The sequence below is a fragment of the Punica granatum genome, chromosome 3 (assembly GCF_007655135.1).
Source record: "Punica granatum isolate Tunisia-2019 chromosome 3, ASM765513v2, whole genome shotgun sequence".
Classification (NCBI taxonomy): domain Eukaryota; kingdom Viridiplantae; phylum Streptophyta; class Magnoliopsida; order Myrtales; family Lythraceae; genus Punica; species Punica granatum.
In genome coordinates this window covers 33,013,488-33,031,738 of record NC_045129.1, presented here as the reverse complement: position 1 = coordinate 33,031,738, position 18,251 = coordinate 33,013,488, and the positions used below count along the sequence as shown (strand labels likewise).

General features: G+C 35.5%; 2 protein-coding genes across 2 annotated transcripts; one reads left to right on the top strand and one right to left on the bottom strand.

Moving 5' to 3' along the window:
• Positions 1-2,684: 2,684 nt before the first annotated feature.
• LOC116201879 (pentatricopeptide repeat-containing protein At1g62350) lies at positions 2,685-5,179 on the bottom strand. The gene is made up of 2 exons (XM_031533322.1): positions 4,687-5,179; positions 2,685-3,652 (listed from the first exon to the last, which is right to left on the bottom strand). Exons 1-2 carry the CDS (start codon positions 5,059-5,061, stop codon positions 3,233-3,235), a joined length of 795 nt encoding a protein of 264 aa, XP_031389182.1. The 5' UTR covers positions 5,062-5,179; the 3' UTR covers positions 2,685-3,232.
• Positions 5,180-6,370: 1,191 nt separating this feature from the next.
• LOC116199009 (calcium-dependent protein kinase 34-like) lies at positions 6,371-9,154 on the top strand. Its single transcript, XM_031529293.1, has 8 exons — positions 6,371-7,201; positions 7,282-7,425; positions 7,517-7,669; positions 7,751-7,866; positions 7,952-8,119; positions 8,239-8,366; positions 8,530-8,629; positions 8,821-9,154. Exons 1-8 carry the CDS (start codon positions 6,547-6,549, stop codon positions 8,914-8,916), a joined length of 1,560 nt encoding a protein of 519 aa, XP_031385153.1. The 5' UTR covers positions 6,371-6,546; the 3' UTR covers positions 8,917-9,154.
• Positions 9,155-18,251: the final 9,097 nt, after the last annotated feature.

Here is an 18,251-nt window from a genome sequence, read left to right as displayed (position 1 = left end):
TTGAACAATGTATCTTCTCTTTTTTTTTAAAAAAAAAATAGCTGTAATTTTCTCTATCCATTAGTCATTTTCATTTATTTTCTCCACTAAACACGAATATCTAATATCACTTATAGCATATTATTAACATGTCTCATTTATCCAATATAGTGATCTTGCATCACTAGCATCGCCATTCACTATAATACTAACGATATACCAAATCCATCCCGAAGAGACTTTTTATAACCGACATTGTACCTTTGACTTTACATATGGTAAAATTTTGGCCTCATTTTCGAGCTCTTAATAAATCCTCTATTGTTTTAATGAAGTCAAGGCATTGACAAAAATTCTTTATAATCACAACGAAAAGACCGTTATTGTTGAGCTATTACAATTAGGCATATGACTATTCAAACTTGAAAATTAAAATGCAACCCTTCTTTATTCCACCAATGTGTATTTATATAAGAAAAAATGGATGGATAAAAATTATTTAATTCATTGTCCCCAAAAAGGAAATATCAGTAATTCCGCATGCCATAAGGAAAAATAATAATGATCTGATTTACTTTAAATCACACCAACCTGAACCAGGCAATTAGAAAATCTTTGACAACGGTAGATAAATCATTTCCTGGTGTGGGGACCACATGCCTTATTTGGCAAGGCTCGATTGGCTGCTCTGTCTCTTCTAGTGTGGAACCGGCTGCAGATAATCGGAACCGAAAATGATCAAATTTTCTCTGTTGAAACTGGGGACAAAATTTTCAACAGCGGTGAAAGCTGAACCCCTACATCCACGCGCGCTGATAGCGCGTGATGTCATCCCGCAATCACAGGTGTCCTTTTCGTGTTGGACCCCACCGAGGTTATGATGTTTTCTGCCTGAAAATTAGGGGAGGAGAAGACAGCTTTTATAAAATGTCAAGAAGGTCCTTATACTTTATCATTTGGTTCATATTAGCCCGATTCAACCTGCTGGAGTTGGGCTACATAAAATTCTATTAAATCCTTCTCTCGGGTCACTGAAATAGAGTTTTTCTTTTCTCGGTATCGAAAAAAAAAGGATCTATAGGTCAGCGGGGAACACTCAACTCCAAAATACTATAAAAAATTTTTACAGTTCGTTTGGTTTTAAAGTTAAATAGAGTTGAGTTTCGATTTTAATTGGGTTGTAATGATTGTGTTGTTGAATTATGAGAAAAAGTGTAAAAAAGTAATGAATAGTTGAGAGAATTTAGTATTAAAAATTGAATTGAATGGTTAAAAAAATTGAAGAAATTAAAAAAAGTAATAATTGTATTATTAATTTTTTTGTGTAGTGAGCAGAGTTAAAGTTAGAGTCAAAATTTAAAAAACCGATCCTAAAACCAAACGGGCTATTAAGTTTTGTCATACTCAAATATTAGCACATTCGACTGTTTTCTATAGTCGAGACAAGTTTTTTAATTAGACACAAATAAAGAATATAAACACTCAAATAGTGTAATGTATTACTATTAATCCTGATTAAGAAAAAAGGTGCCAGTCTCATGGGTGCTGTTAGTCTAAAGAAACCCCTGACTAATGACTACGAGGTGAAGAGGTTAGAGAGAATATTCACTCTCTCTTTTTTTTATTGCAAGGAAAATCTATGTATCTAAAGAATATAAATACTCAAGTAGTGTAATAATATATTATTATTAATCCTGATTGAGAAAAAAGTGATAGTCTCATGGGTGTAGTTAGTCCAAAGAAACCCCTGACTAATGACGACGAGGTCAAGAGATTAGAAAGAATATTCATTCTCTCTTTTTTTTATTATAAGGAAGATCCATGTGTCTTATACAATAAAATAAAAATCCTAAAAATCTAATAAAAGAACATGAATAATCTCATATGAGTATTGAACTTAAAACTTTGATCATTCTCTTTTTTTTTTTTTTGGGTAAGGAAGAGTGTCCATTCAAGGCATGGAATGCAACCCACAAACCAACACAGGGACTAGACTAGAACAAGTGGCGCAGTAGAGGGACTAATCTTTAAAGTTTTCTACAAACAGGCCAACCCGGTAACCGGGGAGGCCTAGTTGCGAGGGGTTGTCCATTTCGGCCAGAACAGAGATCGTCCAGTCTTTATCAGTTTGGGATGTCGTTTCTACCGATTTACTTTCCACCCGTCATTTGCAATTGGGACACATTTGGTCCCCATAACTTACCTTCTTACATACGTTTCTCAGAGATTTCAAGTCAACCTAATTAATGAATAACGAAACTTTCAAAACAATGTCTCGGATTCGAATATTATGAATTTTATCCATTAATAAACCAATTCGATTCGACTGGATTAATCGAATTTTAATTAAACTTTTAAATACTATATTGCACACAAAAAATGAGGTCTTTATATTCTTTATTTATGTATACTACACAATCCCATGAGGAATTCTTCGTAACTTACCTGTCATACGGCACGAAAAAGTACCATAAAGTTGCAGCAAACTCGAATATGACAGGTTAAGCATACAGCTGCCTATCATGCTTCGGCGTAATAATAAAAGAATAAGAACCATCTAAGATTTTGTCAAGTCTGCGGTCTCTATCATTGTAAAAATTTTGATAGTTGTTTTGTTGCAAATAGAGTTTCACCCCCAAGCCAGACGCCTCTCTTGCTCGCAAGTACTGCCCTAATTGTTTAGATTATATATGCTTGGAGAGATGGATAGTAAAGAACGGACCATTCAAAAGAACTAAAGATCAAAGATAACAAAAGAAAGGTTCTGAATAGACAAGAAACCAAAAAAGCAGCTCACATTCTGTTCCCTCAGCCACGCAAAGTATTCGACACGAACCCATTTCTACTTAAAATGTCCATGCTTCATCGTTTCTCCATGAAGCGATCCACCGAATCCATGTAAAATGCATTGTAATGACTCACCGGCAAGCCTTTCCTTGACCAGGCACTGATCTGTTCTATGATGCCGAAAAATAAAATCTTTTAACCAGATCCGATCAGATTAGTCGTGGCAAATTCCTTCCAGCCAGTCGAAGTTGATCGGATAGGCACACGAGGGTCTCAAGGACCGTATGGCTCATGTTGACCCCAGTTCCCCATGGAAAATTACTCCTCGAGTATTGACATCCGTTGCTCATCTAATGGATCGTGTTCAAGATTGAATCTTCAATGTAGAGATTAAAGAATCCTTGAACAGCCTCCTTGGATTGATAACCTGGTTTCTCCTATCCCTGATCGAAGGCACGGATCATTACTAATAATCATCATCACGTTCCTTCCTTGGGTCATGATCTTCAAACAAGTCCTCAGGAGGGTCGTACACAATCATCCCAGGGAAAAGCTCCAAGAAATCTTCCTTCACCTTCTCTCTGAGTTCCGGGTAAGGGATGAGCCCTTTCAGTATCACCCGGAAAGGCAAAGACAGCGGAGGCTCGGGAGATCTCCTCATCTCGTCGTATATTTCCATCGCTTGCGAGGGCAATTCGCTGTCTAAGAAGGCTCTCATGATGTCGCCAAAGGTGTGTTGGTCAAATAGGACTTCCTCCCTCTTCAAATCCTCCCAGACTTGCATAACCTCATCCACGCTTTTGTTCCTCGCGAGCATCATGAGCATGTCTCTGTAGAAGAACATGTCGGGCCGATACCAAATCTCTTTACGCACCACATTGTACAACTGTAAAACAGTCATAGATACCAGAGGAAATTCAGCAACCAAAAAATAAACAATTAAAAGGCATGCTTTTCCAAATTTCACCCTCACAAAAACAATTCTTGAAGAAATGGCCAGCAAGATACAAAAGCAATAGTCCATACTTCAGACAGATTTAACATTGAGCAAGACATTGTTCGACATGCGTCTCACGAATAGCAAAACGAACATGCAGGTTCATTACATGTACCAAGAAGCACATACAGGCATGACGAATATAGAAACTACACTATTTTCAGACATGGATTTTTTTGAGAGATCTCAGTAAAGAAAGCACAAGCTTTCTAGATGGACGTTACAACCAGACATTACTCCCTGGGACAGATAGTTTAATAGCCAAGACTAGAGTTTTCTTTCTCCTATACCGGTCTTCCAATTCAAAATGCTTCGCAGTGGAAATTCTCGTGTAAGAAGTTTTAATATTAATGAGCAGGATCTCCCCTCGACTGGCATTGCCAATTTACATGCTTTTTACGAACTTCTAAAAAGAGCTACATCCGATGCAATCTCCGTCTTATCTCTAGATTGAAGGCAAATGGTGCGTTCCAACAATCCCGAGCCAAACAATCTCACTCAGGCATAATCTTTTGAGCTCTGCCTCAACGGAAATGATCAAACACATAAGTATCATCAGCACGAAAATTGAGACAGCGAAAATGAAGCAGCAAAATAGCAATCACAGCATAAACCGCTTTAAAATGAGCTCATAGTCATAGGAGTGGCATATCATCGGTAGTTATCATCCACTAGCTAGCACATTCGAATTACGAAAATATCTCCCAACTAAAGTCGCATCAATCGAAAACCGGAACAATGGAGCTTTCGAGTTTCAATTTATTTGTTTCACTTCCGCAGCTTAATTTCTTTCAGATCAAATTACTTGCGTTAACACCGCAAATCGAAAAGCATAGCAGAAGATAGCATCCGGAGCGAAAATATCGCGATAGTATCGGGAGCGAAAACATGGCGATAGCATCGGGAGCGAAAATATGGCGAACCTTCATGCAGAGGAAGACCTGGTCCTGCCTCTGGAACTCGGCGACAACGGAGACGAGGTCCGACTTGAGCAGCCGAGAAACGTGAGACTTGATGAACCGGTCGAGTCGGACGGGGTTCGACTGCAGCCTCTTGAGCTCCTTGGCCACGATAAGGCCTTCCTTCCCCATCTCCTTCTTCCTCCTCCATATCGACAGGCTAGGGCTCGAGGCCGAGCTCGTTATGTAGGTCGCCGCCCCCTTTACCTGCGCATGGGGTAGGCTCCTGCTCCTGCTCTGCTGCTGAAGCGAGAAAGCGCAAGGCCATGGCCAATCCTCCGCTATGGCCTGGGTTCGCGAAGTGCTTCGCCGGAGAAGACCAAGACTGAGGCGCAGCATCAGGTTCGGCTCGCACTGTCGGCCCCACTCATCGGAAGTGAAGTCTCCGGCTCCGGCTGGCCGAAAAGGGAAACTGCTGGCAGCTGCACTCTTTCACCGGCTTTCTTCTGTTTTGCTTTTTCGGATGCATTTCAGCCCATTGGGCCTTTGGCATTGGGCCATTTTAGAGACATGTTTTTATGCTATTGGACCTGGCCCATAACTTGGTTTGAATTCTTACGATATGAGATCCTTTCAATGTCCAACCAATAAAGTAATAGCTCATACCAAGGAGAGAAAAGTATTTAACACGGACACCGGTTGACACGTTTAGGAGTATAGAATGTGTACGCAACTCTATTATGCTTCTGATCTTTTTAGATGAGTTTTTTTTTACGGTGATCCGATCCTCAGTAAAAACTCTCAAGCGATCCGACATATGATTGTTGTTTTTTTTTTGACAATACACCTATTTCAGATAATGCTTTCCTTTATTCTAGTAACAAGGACTTTGCCAGTGTAAACATTGACAATGCGTTTGTTTTCGGAGTTAAAGTCACGAATTTGTGATTGTGATTGTGATTGTAGAAGAAGACAAAAATATATGGGACCCACCAGTTTGACTTTTGAAATATAAAATGAATGGAAGGTAGAGATAATTAATTATAATGGGATTGTATTTTAATAATATATGGGGCCCACCAATTTGACTTTTGAAATGTGTGTTTTGTTGTGTAGTGTTTTGAGTTAAAGTTAAAGTTAAAATCTTAAATCACGACTTTGAAAACAAACGGAGCATAGAAAATTTCTCTAGGTTCTACGATCAAAATCCATGATACGATGTGTATTCACTTCTTTACTTGATTATGAAAGCTCGCTGAAAGTTCAAATGTCTTTCTAACCTAACGATTTTCGCGCGTAATCCTACGAGCAGGAAATCTAATTGAAAAATCTTCAGGGGTTTTAACATCTTCATTTCTTAAATATCAACGAAACCCTGATTTAATTTCTCAATTTCAGTTTAGTTTATTAAAATCACTACAAACATTTCTTTCCAGGGTGGGTGGGTTTTACGGCAAGCGTAACTACCCTGAATAGCTGTAACGTATCGTTAATTTCTCTCGTTGGTCTATCAGATACCGAAGAGAGTGTTTTTCCTTAGCCGTTAGTTCGTTATTGTGTCCCTACAATCCAAAAAAACCGTTGAGAACTTTGCCGGGAAATCCTCTAAACCTATGTAAAGCAACTTCCCTCCAAGGAGTTTAATAAGCCCAAGAAAAGGGACAGAAAAGCCTAAAATCTTTGACCCCTTCAACACATTTCAGACACGCACCTAAATTTCCTCGAAATCCTAAAAATTGCAATCCCCCTCACCAAATCTAAATCCTTCTAATTCCCTTTCTTTCTCCATTGGTTTTCCCTCCCTCCCTCCCTCCCTTCAACCCTCTTTGGAAGCTCAAAAACCCAACAATTAGTCCATATATAGTTGGTGTAAATCCAATAATCATGGGCAATTGTTGCTCCGGCAGCAATGGGGATGCCCCTGACACTGAGAAACCCCCATCAGCGAAGGGGAATGCCGATAAGTCGTCGAACAAGGCGACCCCGGAGCACCCTCCTGCTAGCTCCAAGCCCGCCAAGCAGTCCCCCATTGGGCCGGTCCTTGGACGGCCCATGGAGGACATCAAAGCCACGTACTCGATCGGGAAGGAGCTTGGGAGGGGCCAGTTCGGGGTGACCCATCTTTGCACACATAAGGCCACAGGCGAGCAGTTCGCCTGCAAGACCATCGCCAAGAGGAAGCTCGTCAACAAGGAGGACATCGAGGACGTGAAGCGGGAGGTCCAGATCATGCACCATCTCACAGGCCAGCCCAACATCGTCGAGCTTAAGGGGGCCTACGAAGACAAGCACTCGGTGCACCTCGTCATGGAGCTCTGTGCCGGCGGGGAGCTCTTCGACCGCATTATCGCCAAGGGCCATTACACGGAGCGGGCGGCTGCGTCCCTGCTACGGACGATCGTCCAGATCGTGCACACGTGCCATTCCATGGGTGTCATCCACCGCGACCTCAAGCCTGAGAACTTCCTCTTGTTGAACAAGGACGAGAATTCGCCGCTCAAGGCCACCGACTTTGGCCTCTCCGTGTTCTTCAAGCCAGGTGCATGCCTGCCTGAGTATATGCTATAATAAAACTGATAATTCAAAAACGAATAAATGACGAGTCGTCTTTCCTGGCAGGGGATGTATTTAGTGATATCGTCGGGAGTGCATACTACATTGCCCCTGAAGTCTTGAAGAGGCGATACGGACCCGAAGCTGATATCTGGAGCATCGGAGTCATGCTATATATTCTTCTTTCCGGCGTTCCTCCCTTCTGGGCAGGTAAATTTGTTTAGAGTGATCTCAGAGCACTTTCCGGTTTGACGTGTCTCAAAAAATGAGATGAGGATAAACAAAGATTTTGGATTGGCAGAAAACGAACAAGGGATTTTTAACGCGATTTTACGAGGCCAAGTTGATTTTTCGAGCGACCCATGGCCTGCAATTTCACCCGCAGCCAAGGATCTTGTTCGGAAGATGTTGAATACGGACCCGAAGCAGAGACTCACTGCCTTCCAAGTTCTGAGTGAGTATTAATTACCCAAAGAAAATTAAGAACTTTGATCTTCCACTGAATGATGTAATGCTAATTTCTCTGATTCTACAGATCATCCGTGGATCAAGGAGGATGGAGAAGCGCCCGATACACCTCTTGATAATGCTGTGCTCAACAGGCTCAAACAATTCCGTGCGATGAACAAGTTCAAGAAAGTAGCTCTTAGGGTACTGCCCGCCGAACCCCAACTTTCAAACAGAAGGTGATTTTGAGGTTGTCAGCTAATATAATTTACCATTCCATGATTTGAAGGTAATCGCTGGATGCTTGTCGGAGGAAGAGATCAGGGGCTTGAAGGAGATGTTCAAGGGAATGGACATTGATAACAGCGGCACGATAACTCTCGAGGAGCTCAAACAAGGTCTCTCCAAGCAAGGGACTAAGCTCTCCGAGTATGAAGTGAAACAATTAATGGAAGCCGTAAGTTCAATCTACTTTTTAATCCATTGTCATGGATTTAGTTTTAATACAAACAATCCACTAGCATCAGTCAGTTTCGCACCAATATCGGAAGATCAATTTCTTTGTTGCCAAAACAGGCCGATGCTGATGGGAACGGAGCAATAGACTATGACGAGTTTATCACGGCGACAATGCACATGAACCGAATGGACCGAGAGGAACATCTTTACACCGCTTTCCAGTATTTCGATAAAGATAGCAGCGGGTATGATTGAGCAGAGTTGTATATCTATATTGCTTTCACGTATCCTCTGCAACAATGGATATCTTCTGAGAAATTTGATCAAAAATTAATGCTGTTCCTTCGATTCTGCAATTCCAAAAGTTTCTGTTTGATTTAAAAATTGCATGCTTCACTGTAAAATCAGATACATTACGACCGAGGAACTAGAGCAAGCTCTTCGAGAGTACGGGATGCAAGACGGGAGGGACATCAATGAAATCATTTCAGAAGTCGATGCCGATAATGTAAGTTGCAAACAAATGCTAATCCGATTCGCTCTCTTGAACTTCCCCTGCTGATCTAGGCCCTGTGCCGGGCCTCATGAGGCTGACAGGAACTAACTGGCAGATGTCATCGCTACCGATGGTTCCCGCGGTTCCAATTTCAACTGCAGAAGAGATGATGAAACTGAATGCTTTTGTATTTATTGTTGCAGGATGGACGGATCAATTACGAAGAATTTGTGGCAATGATGAGAAAAGGGAATCCCGAGGCGAACCCGAAGAAGCGACGGGACAACGTGTTTGTATGATGCTAAATTAATGAAAAACTGACCAAGTGTATAATATGGATTAATTGAAGGGCATTCAACAGCATCCATATAATTAGGGGAGGGGTAGTGAAGGGTAAGTTGTATGCTTAAATGTCATATTTACATTATGGGAGGATAGTTCACTGAAACTGGTGACTTTGATGATCCAAGCCGGGAAAATTAAAATGTAAATTATATGCTATTTAGCTTATGGAAAATGGAGAATTTGGGAGATGGATTGATTGACAAAGAGGGGGTTATAACGCAATTCTTTTCCCCTTTAAGTACTTTCGTTTTTATTTATTTAGCATAATTTTTTTTTCCTATCGATCTCACAGCACCGCATGTGCTATTTCGTTAATTTTAACAAGAACATTCACGGGATGGGGGCATATTTTCCTTAGAAGATTAAAATCTCAGCTCTATATAACACAGCTTCGTCGACGTGACTATTGTCTCCATATTCTTCAATTGCCACCCGAAAGCATTCATTAGTCTCTTCGTTAAATTCAAATGTTAAGAATTCACATCGAAATTATATAAACAAATGGAAATATAAGAAGATTGGTACCACCACTCATCCATTAAACTTTTTAGATGGGACATATTCAACACCGATAAGTCCACTGAAATTTTAAAATGGATTAGAGTCAAGATCGGTTTATAGAAACGCAGGACCAATTAGCAAATTAATCAAGAGGTTGCCCCTAATGTCACAGCAAGCAGCAGCAATAATAACGAGATTAAAGCCCAACTGCATAGTCGAAAGAGAAAGACCAGCTAACGAGAGTGCAGCTTTTTCGAAATGCCATTTGAAATTGCCTTTGAAGGCAAGCATCCCCGAGTAAGCTCTCGTGAGCTCTTAAGCATTAACAAAACATTAACTATTTATTAATTATTAACTAGACAATTAAAACAGCTCCACGTCGCTCTCATCGCGACGAGAAGTCCTTGAATGATCTTACATTGTCACGCGGCACGAGAAAGTACCAATTAAGTTGCATGAAACAGAGAAATTAGATTAATCACTCGGATAATGCTATAATTATTCTTCATTATTGGTTATTCCTCATCATATCAATGTGAGGTAAGATCATTTAAAATTTTCTCCATCGGTAACCCTTTTTTGCCCTTTTATAATTTCTTTTGCCGTTAATTTTCTTGTATATTTTTTTTCTTTTTATACTTTTTCTTGTATCATGGGGGTGTCCGGGTTTCGTTCGCAAGCTCTAGAATAGATAATTTCGACCATACGGGCTGAACAACTGGCCTTACATGGCACTCTTTTTATTCCTTTTACAATTTTCTTCTTTATATTTTTATATTTTTATACTTTCTTTATAATAGGGGTTGTTCAAATTTCGTTCGACTATTCATCACAAACCTCTTGACCACTTGCACACTGATGGGACAGATAAGTTCGACCGCGTATATAGGCTCGGCAATTGCCCCTAAATGGAGTGTTCTTATGCTTTTAGTGTTCTTTTACAATTTTTTATACGTTTTCTTATATTGATGGATGGGTGTCAGTGTTTCATCCGATTATTCCTCACGAACCTCCTGAATATCCTGCAAGCTCAGGAACAGATAAGTCCGGTCATACGGGTCGAGCAACTATCCCTAATGTGGCACCTTTTTATATTTTTTTGCATTTTATTTTTTTTATAATTTTTTCTTTTTATACTTCCTTAATAACGGGAGGTGTCCAGTCTTCGTCCGACTATTCACCACAACTTTCTTGACCACCTTGCATACTCACGGGATAGATAAATTTTGCCACACAAGCCATGCAATTGCTCCTGAAGGGAGTATTCTTACGCATGGTTTCATGCATATAGGTTTTCCATCATTACTTACGCTACTTTTTTATATTTTTAATTTAATTGTTTATTTAAGTATTCTTTCTCCCTTCATATGTACTAGTAAGAGCACCCGTGCAGTGCTGCGGGGAGGATATGCGAATTATTATTGCGAATGTTCTAATCTATTCTAAGTACATTAAATTATATATTCGTCATAAGTCTATCACGTAAAAAAATGTCATCAGATATCACGAAATATATAGCCTTTTCAATATGATACCATCTTTGTATTTGATATATATATATATATACACACACATACATATGTAACATTTCATAAAAAAATTGCAAGTTAAAAAAGAAGAAAAATGGAAATTTTAAAAATTTTGGAAATTATAAAAATATTTAAAATGTTAAAAGAAAGAGAGTGCGAGTGGGAAAAGCTCTAAGCATCTTGTAATGATAATGAAGGTAATACCCAGTCGATAATTAATGTCAATCAAGATACTGGTGTAACTTTGAGTTTTATCGAAAAATACAGACACTTTTAACGTTACAAATAAAAATACTACTTAAACTGGTAAAATATAGACCTTTTACCAACATGGATTTGTTTTAGTTATTCGGTAATAATTCCTCTGAAGTAAGGTCTCGACCGTGAGTCTCGTAATTGAAGAAAATTCAAGATCAGGAGACCTCGGGGGACCGACCTCGCTCAAACCTAGCTAATTTAGTCGTATCCATTGAACTTCCGACAATCAGGTGACGAACACTAAAAAAAAGCTTATATAGCTAAATTAAAAATTAAAAAATATTAAAAATGTTTTTTAATCTTTTAAAAAATGGTGGTAGGTTGCCATTGAATTCGAAGAAAATCTACCATCTGAAGAGTTTGTCCCTAGTGGAATTCGAAGAAAATCCACGATCATGAGAGATTTATTCCTTACCAATATCGCCGAAGCATAGATTTATCAGAATCGTTAAATTTTCAAATATCAGGTGGTTGCAACTTGGCACGAATATAGATTAATCGGACTCGTTGTATTTCAAAATACCATGACGTCACACGAAAAAAAAACATATTTAAATTATAAATTGAATGAAATTAAAAAAAATTTAAGAAAAAGAGCAGGGTGGGTTCCCCGCTGGTGGGAAAACCCACCCTGCTCTCCCCGCGGGCAGGATGGACCTGCTTTCATTTCTTGTGTAATAATAATAATAGGGGAAACACATCCATTACGTGCGGTAAAATAAAAACAAATGGTAACGATACATAATTAAGCATTATAATAAGTAAAAATTAATTTATAAGTTTATAGGAAGGAAAGTGATTTAATAGGGGCAGGTACTTGCATAGTTACCTATATAAAAAAGTAATTACATATTTTTTTTTTCTTTTTCTGGTTAAAATATGTGCTCTAGGCTAAAGTGGGCTACTGTTAGGGGGGAGTTTAATGGGTTCAGGGGTAGTGGCCGACAGAAAGATTTTTTTTTGCTAGGTAATGGCCGACAGAAAGATGGTTATTGTGAGTAAGGTCTTTAATTATTTTCTTTTAAACTTAATTTATTTGGTTATATATGCGGCTCCAACTTTCGAGAGAGTTAATAATTTTTTTTAAATAGCGACTGATATTCTTAGCAATTTATTTAATAATTTTATTATACTAATAGATGTTCAAAAATAATCTTGGGGCCATATATTTTATTTAGTTTATTAAAATTAACATATAAATACTATCATTTGTTAGTTTCACATTTTATTGTATCTATCTATATAATAAATTAAAATTGCTTTTTTGTGAAACCATCTTAAGTTGCCACATTGTGTCATAAGTTGTTTTATCATTTCTAATTGTATTTTCACAATTATATCATAAAATATTCAACAAACTAAAAGAATTCATCCCCTAAAACCTTGTGCTTATGTTTTTCACCAATATATTTGACATTTTTCCAGCTTTAGCATATTCCATTGTTAATATTCTTACTTTCACAAATATCAAATAATTATAGAAAAATTTTCCTTTTTTTGTCAAGTTTTATTCATTGATAAATTTTCTTTTATAATGAGTTCTAAGTTTCTATTTGGGCACACATAAAGTTTTGTGTTGTAATCATATATTGTCTTCATATATATTTATTTCACCATGAATTTTCAGTTACTAATTAATCATATTGTAAATTACTAAGAATTAATAGTTCATTATTCTAATGATATTGTTATTAGATCCTGAGATTATGTATTATATCGAACATTGGATAAATTGCAATTACGATATTGTTGAATAAAAACTATTTTAGTCCCGCCACATTGTGCAGCACTTTGCCCTAGCACAATGTGATTTCACGTTCATGCAGGCACAATCAAACGTGCTACCTAGCTACATATGAGTCCCTTTTCGCACTCATGCTGCATATATCTCCACACACCTTGTTTCATCTCTATTTTATAGAGAGTGAACTTCGCATCTCATCTGATTTCGCATCCCACACTGGACAGAAAAAGGATTTCTTAAAAGATCCTATATTAGACATATATAATGAAAAATATAGAAAAATAAAAGGATGGATACAAAAATCTATTGATTGAAAATATAACCGTCCTGCTTTCAATTGCCACTTGAAAGCAATCATTGATTAGTCTCTATCTTTCTACAAACGCTCAGCTCGGGGGTCATGTCTTACATTAATGTGTGATTTTCTCTATGATATAATACTAGGCACACAACTCTCGCGCCTTGCTGCGAGCCGAACGGATTACTCAATCAATAATCAGAATGAAAATTTTTTGACTTAATTTTATTTATTGTTTGTAAGCTTCACAATTATTCAATAACATATCATATTGTAAAGCACGATAGATCTGTCAATAATATATAAATACACAGATTTTGGTATCTATTAACAATGAACTCTTAAATTGTAATGAACAGTAAATATGTAAACAAAGAAAGATCATTTATTGATCTTGCTATCGAACACCTGCGTTGCATGAATTTTTTAAAGGTAAATTGTACCAGTGATCCAAAAGGTTTCATGAATATTTCAAGTTGTCCAAAATGTTTTTTTGGTACCTTGTTGGTACAAAAAATTTCAAAACCGTTTCAATATAGTACATTCCGTCAAATTCTCCCGGCGCCGTTAACAGTTTGCTGCTGTGATGAGTCATATGTGTCACTTTTGACACGTGGAACCAATCACAATGTGCCACGTCATTTAAGAGAAAATAAAATTTGAAAAAGTCTAATAAAAATACAAAAAATAAAAAAAGTAAAATTTAGAAAAAAAATAAAAAATATTTAAATATAATTTAAAAACTTTTTTATTTTTCTAAATTTATTCTAAATTTTTACTATTTTTTGTATTATTTTATTATTTTTTGTATTTTTAATGGATATTTCAAATTTTATTTTCTCTTAAATGACGTGGCGTGTTGTGATTGGTTCCACGTGTCAAAAGTGACACATAGGACGCGCCACGTCAGCAAAATGTTAACGTCGTTAGGGGAAATTGACGGAATGTACTATATTGAAACGGTTTTGAAACTTTTTGTACCAACAAGTTACCAAAAAAATATTTTGGACCAACTTGAAGCATTCATGAAACCTTTTGGACCATTGGTGCAATTTATCCATTTTTTAAAGAAAACTTATTATGAAACTTTAAATATTAAGAAAGTTATTAATATTGATTTATAGATTATATTCATATATAGAAAATAGAAAAATTCTTCTTATATAATATACACATTAATATGATAAATTTCATACTCACGCTAGATAATAGTAATTTAAGAGCTCATAAGCAAATAATTCATGTAAAATATTTCATAGACATGATCTCAATTATCAATTCAATTTATAAGAAAATGATTATAAATCCAAAAAAATTTATATTTAGTTTATTATCAATGAAAATATTAATAATTATAGACTCTATAAAAGTTTAGCATTAAGTATTCACACGTATTTTTTTAACTCATATTTCATATACTAAGTTTTGTAAATTTGAATAATTTTAGATAAAATAACTAATCACTTGGATGAGAGATTTATTTAATTTAACTTTTATCAAGCTAATAATGATTATTAAATTAATTAAGTAAATTTTAATAATTCTTAATGTCTTTAAAATTATGCATATTTATTTGCTAACAAAATAACAATTGATTGTAAAATAACAATAAGTGATTAGAATTCTTCTTTTATATTATTTTTGGATATATTTTCTTAATTAAAATTGTAATTAATGTTATTCAATTTCTATATAACGTACTAATTTATTAAACATTTACGATTCCATCCCTATTTAATATGGTGAGATACAACTATATATATATATACTAACAAAATAGCAATTGCTTATAAAATAACAATAAGTGATTAAGATTCTTCTTTAATGTTTCTTTTGGATATATATTTCTTTAATTACAACATTAATTAATGTTATTCAATTTCTTTATAACATACTAATTTATTAAACATTTACGATTCCACCTCTATTTAATAGAATGAGATATAACTTTATGTATATATACATATAGATTAAATTATATTTGTAAAGTAACTGATGTTATCATTCTTTGAAAATTTCATGTGTCTTATAAAAAATTCACGAGCCTTTTTGAATGTAAAAATTTAGGATAGTTTTTATTATATTTGAAAATATTATAATTATTTTTATATATCATAGAATTTTTACTATCTTTATCTTTAGCCAACATACCATTTATCGTATTTATCTTACGCCATACTTCATTTGATAGGTTACACTCGTTATATAAGGTGCGGGTCAATAGATAAACAAAAAATAATTTTAGAAACATATTTTAATGTAATTGATAAATTTAAAATTTTTCATCCAAAAGTGTGGGTCTTCCTCTTCGTATTATTTAAGTACCATAATTTATAGAGGTATGGTCGTTCATAATATTATGGGTTTTCTTGTTAGAAAAATTGAGACTTGTAAGAGTTAATTTAGATAATAACTCTTGTGAATGGAGAAAATTATTGCTTGGGAGAGTTTTACCTCTTAGCGGTCTGACTTGACTCGAACTGAATTGTTGAGACTCATTAGAGTTTTCAATATCAGGGTACGCACCAAAAAAATTTAGGCTCCATTTGTTTCGGGGAAAGTGTTTTACAGGACAATGAATATCATTTTTTCGTATGTTTGGTAACACAAATGTAATTGATCAACATGGAAATACAAGACAAAATTTTGGAAAATGAATTCCTTAAAAAAATAAAGGAATTCATTCTCCCCACTCACACTCTCTTTCTCTCTCTTCACCTTACACATTTTTTTCCTCTCTCTTCCTTGTCGATCTTTATTTTCCAACACACTACCAAACATAGGAAAATAAATTACTCTTCAAGAATTTAATTTCCGCGAAGTTTATTTTGATAAACTTGCACGGGAAGTTTAATTTGCACGGGGTTAATGACTAGTAATACTTCCCGTGCAAGTTTATCATAATGTATAATTCTCGTGCATCGCATGGTGCAAAATATTTTGAAGTTGTAACTTAATAGTACAAAATGTTTTACGTAAGTTATATGATGGTGCAAAATTTACAGACAATGACAACTTGACGGCGTCAATGACTAGATGATGGTTTACACTATACTGAAATAACTTTGAAACATTTTGTACCATCAGGTAGCAAAAAAAACTTTTTGTACTATATTGAAACATTTGTAAAATATTTTGGACTACCAGTGTAATTTACCCCCAAAATAAATAAGTAAATAATAAAAAATAATTCAAAGTAAAACATATGAATAATATTTTAGGGAAAAAACAGTGTATTTTTAATGTGGGGCTTAATCAATTTGGTAGTTGATAAAATGGAAATTGTGGGAGAAATGGAATGTGAAGAAAGAGGCATTCTACCCATGAAATTATATTACATTTTGGTACTATATATTAATTGATTAATATGAAACTTAAGTAAGTATCATTATATGAGAATAGGGATGGGTGGGTTAATATGATATATATATATATATATTTTATAATTGAATTAAATTATACTTTAATATTGCTGATGTACTTGAAAGATTTTTTAAAATATTAACTTAAAGTACACTATGCCATGTGGATGGCTTGGGAGGAATCCATTATTACTCTCCTTTAGCTTAATTATATAGAAGATATAGATATAGATAAGATCAGATAAGATATATATCCAGAAATTTAATTATATTTAATCATAAGTAGATAATGAAAGACGGGGAAATTTAAAATAAAAAAGGCTGGCTGACTAATTTGACATATACATATACATATGGAGATATATGTACATTTATGCGTATAAATTGGACCAATGGAGGGATGCAAGGAGTGGTTGTTTTGCTTCACTTCTTCACGAGGTAGCCACCTAACAGCCGGCATTGGAAAAGTCTTCATCTTTGTCTCTATTTTCATTTTTAGATTAGAAATGACAAGTGAAGTAAAATGACATGATTAATTTATTTTATTAAAAAATCTCCACGTATAACACGATGCTTTTAAAAATATTTATTATTATCTTGAGAAATGAAAGATAATTTCCTTCCTTCTCGTTGTTTCTGAAATTAAAGAGTGATTAGACTTTACTTGCACAATCTGAATCTAGTACTTCGATGTGAAATGATTTGTCTGAATAGTGGAAGAGGACTAGTGGTCTCATCAAATAACTAAATGAAGACATAAAAGATTATCATGAAACGGACGGTACTAATAATCTCACTCCAAAGTTAAAGACAGTGCGATTGATCACATTATTAAACATGTCAGAGTCTATATACATATATTCAAGTCATGGTAGTTAGCAAGTCTTTTCTAGCTTATTGCTAATGTCTGAAGCCGTACCTCGAGTTTTCGTGATTTGTGTTAATTAACTATATGTAGGAGAGAAACAGTTAAAAGGGTTGGTCAAATCAGTCATCAGTTGTTTCAGAATTAAAAGATTAATTACTCGATGATGTTGACAAAGGAGTGTCGGTGCAATAGCATAAGCCACCAATTCGGAATCAAGAGAGGTTTTGAATTCGCTATTCACCAGTGAAATTTATGTATTTTTTTATTTTAATTTCTTTTTTACCCTTATACTAGACCTATAGACTTCTTTTACAATTGAAAAAAAAAACTCGATGATGTACGAACGTTAAGCGATCATTTAAGTTTAATAAACGTGAAATTGGCATAACAATCTATCTGCATAACTTGTTACGTATATGTATGTCCTCTTGTACAGCGAAGAATGATGAAGATATGTGCATTATATATACTTAGCCCAAAAAAAGAAAAAAGGTGCATTCTATTTATTTGATTCTTTACATGTCCAAAAGTTTATGTTTGAATATGAGAAATCAAGGGAGGACTAATTACGAGCTGAGATACGCTGAGAATAATTAGATGCTAATTTCTAGATGAAAATCTCACTGCTTGGGAAATGAGAAGGGTCGAAAGACTTAATTAAGAGCACTAACGTATTCGAGCTTATATTGCAAGTACAATACGCATAACCTAATTATAAGTGAGGCAAAC

What these genes read in the sequence shown, in the direction of transcription:
- LOC116201879 (XM_031533322.1), bottom strand. Translation starts at nt 5,061, where the DNA reads ATGCTGCGCCTCAGTCTTGGTCTTCTCCGGCGAAGCACTTCGCGAACC. An exon ending in AGGTCTTCCTCTGCATGAAG is followed by an intron (nt 3,653 to 4,686) that starts GTTCGCCATATT and finishes ACTGTTTTACAG; the next exon opens with TTGTACAATGTGGTGCGTAA.
- LOC116199009 (XM_031529293.1), top strand. Translation starts at nt 6,547, where the DNA reads ATGGGCAATTGTTGCTCCGGCAGCAATGGGGATGCCCCTGACACTGAG. An exon ending in CTCCGTGTTCTTCAAGCCAG is followed by an intron (nt 7,202 to 7,281) that starts GTGCATGCCTGC and finishes CTTTCCTGGCAG; the next exon opens with GGGATGTATTTAGTGATATC. An exon ending in CGTTCCTCCCTTCTGGGCAG is followed by an intron (nt 7,426 to 7,516) that starts GTAAATTTGTTT and finishes TTGGATTGGCAG; the next exon opens with AAAACGAACAAGGGATTTTT.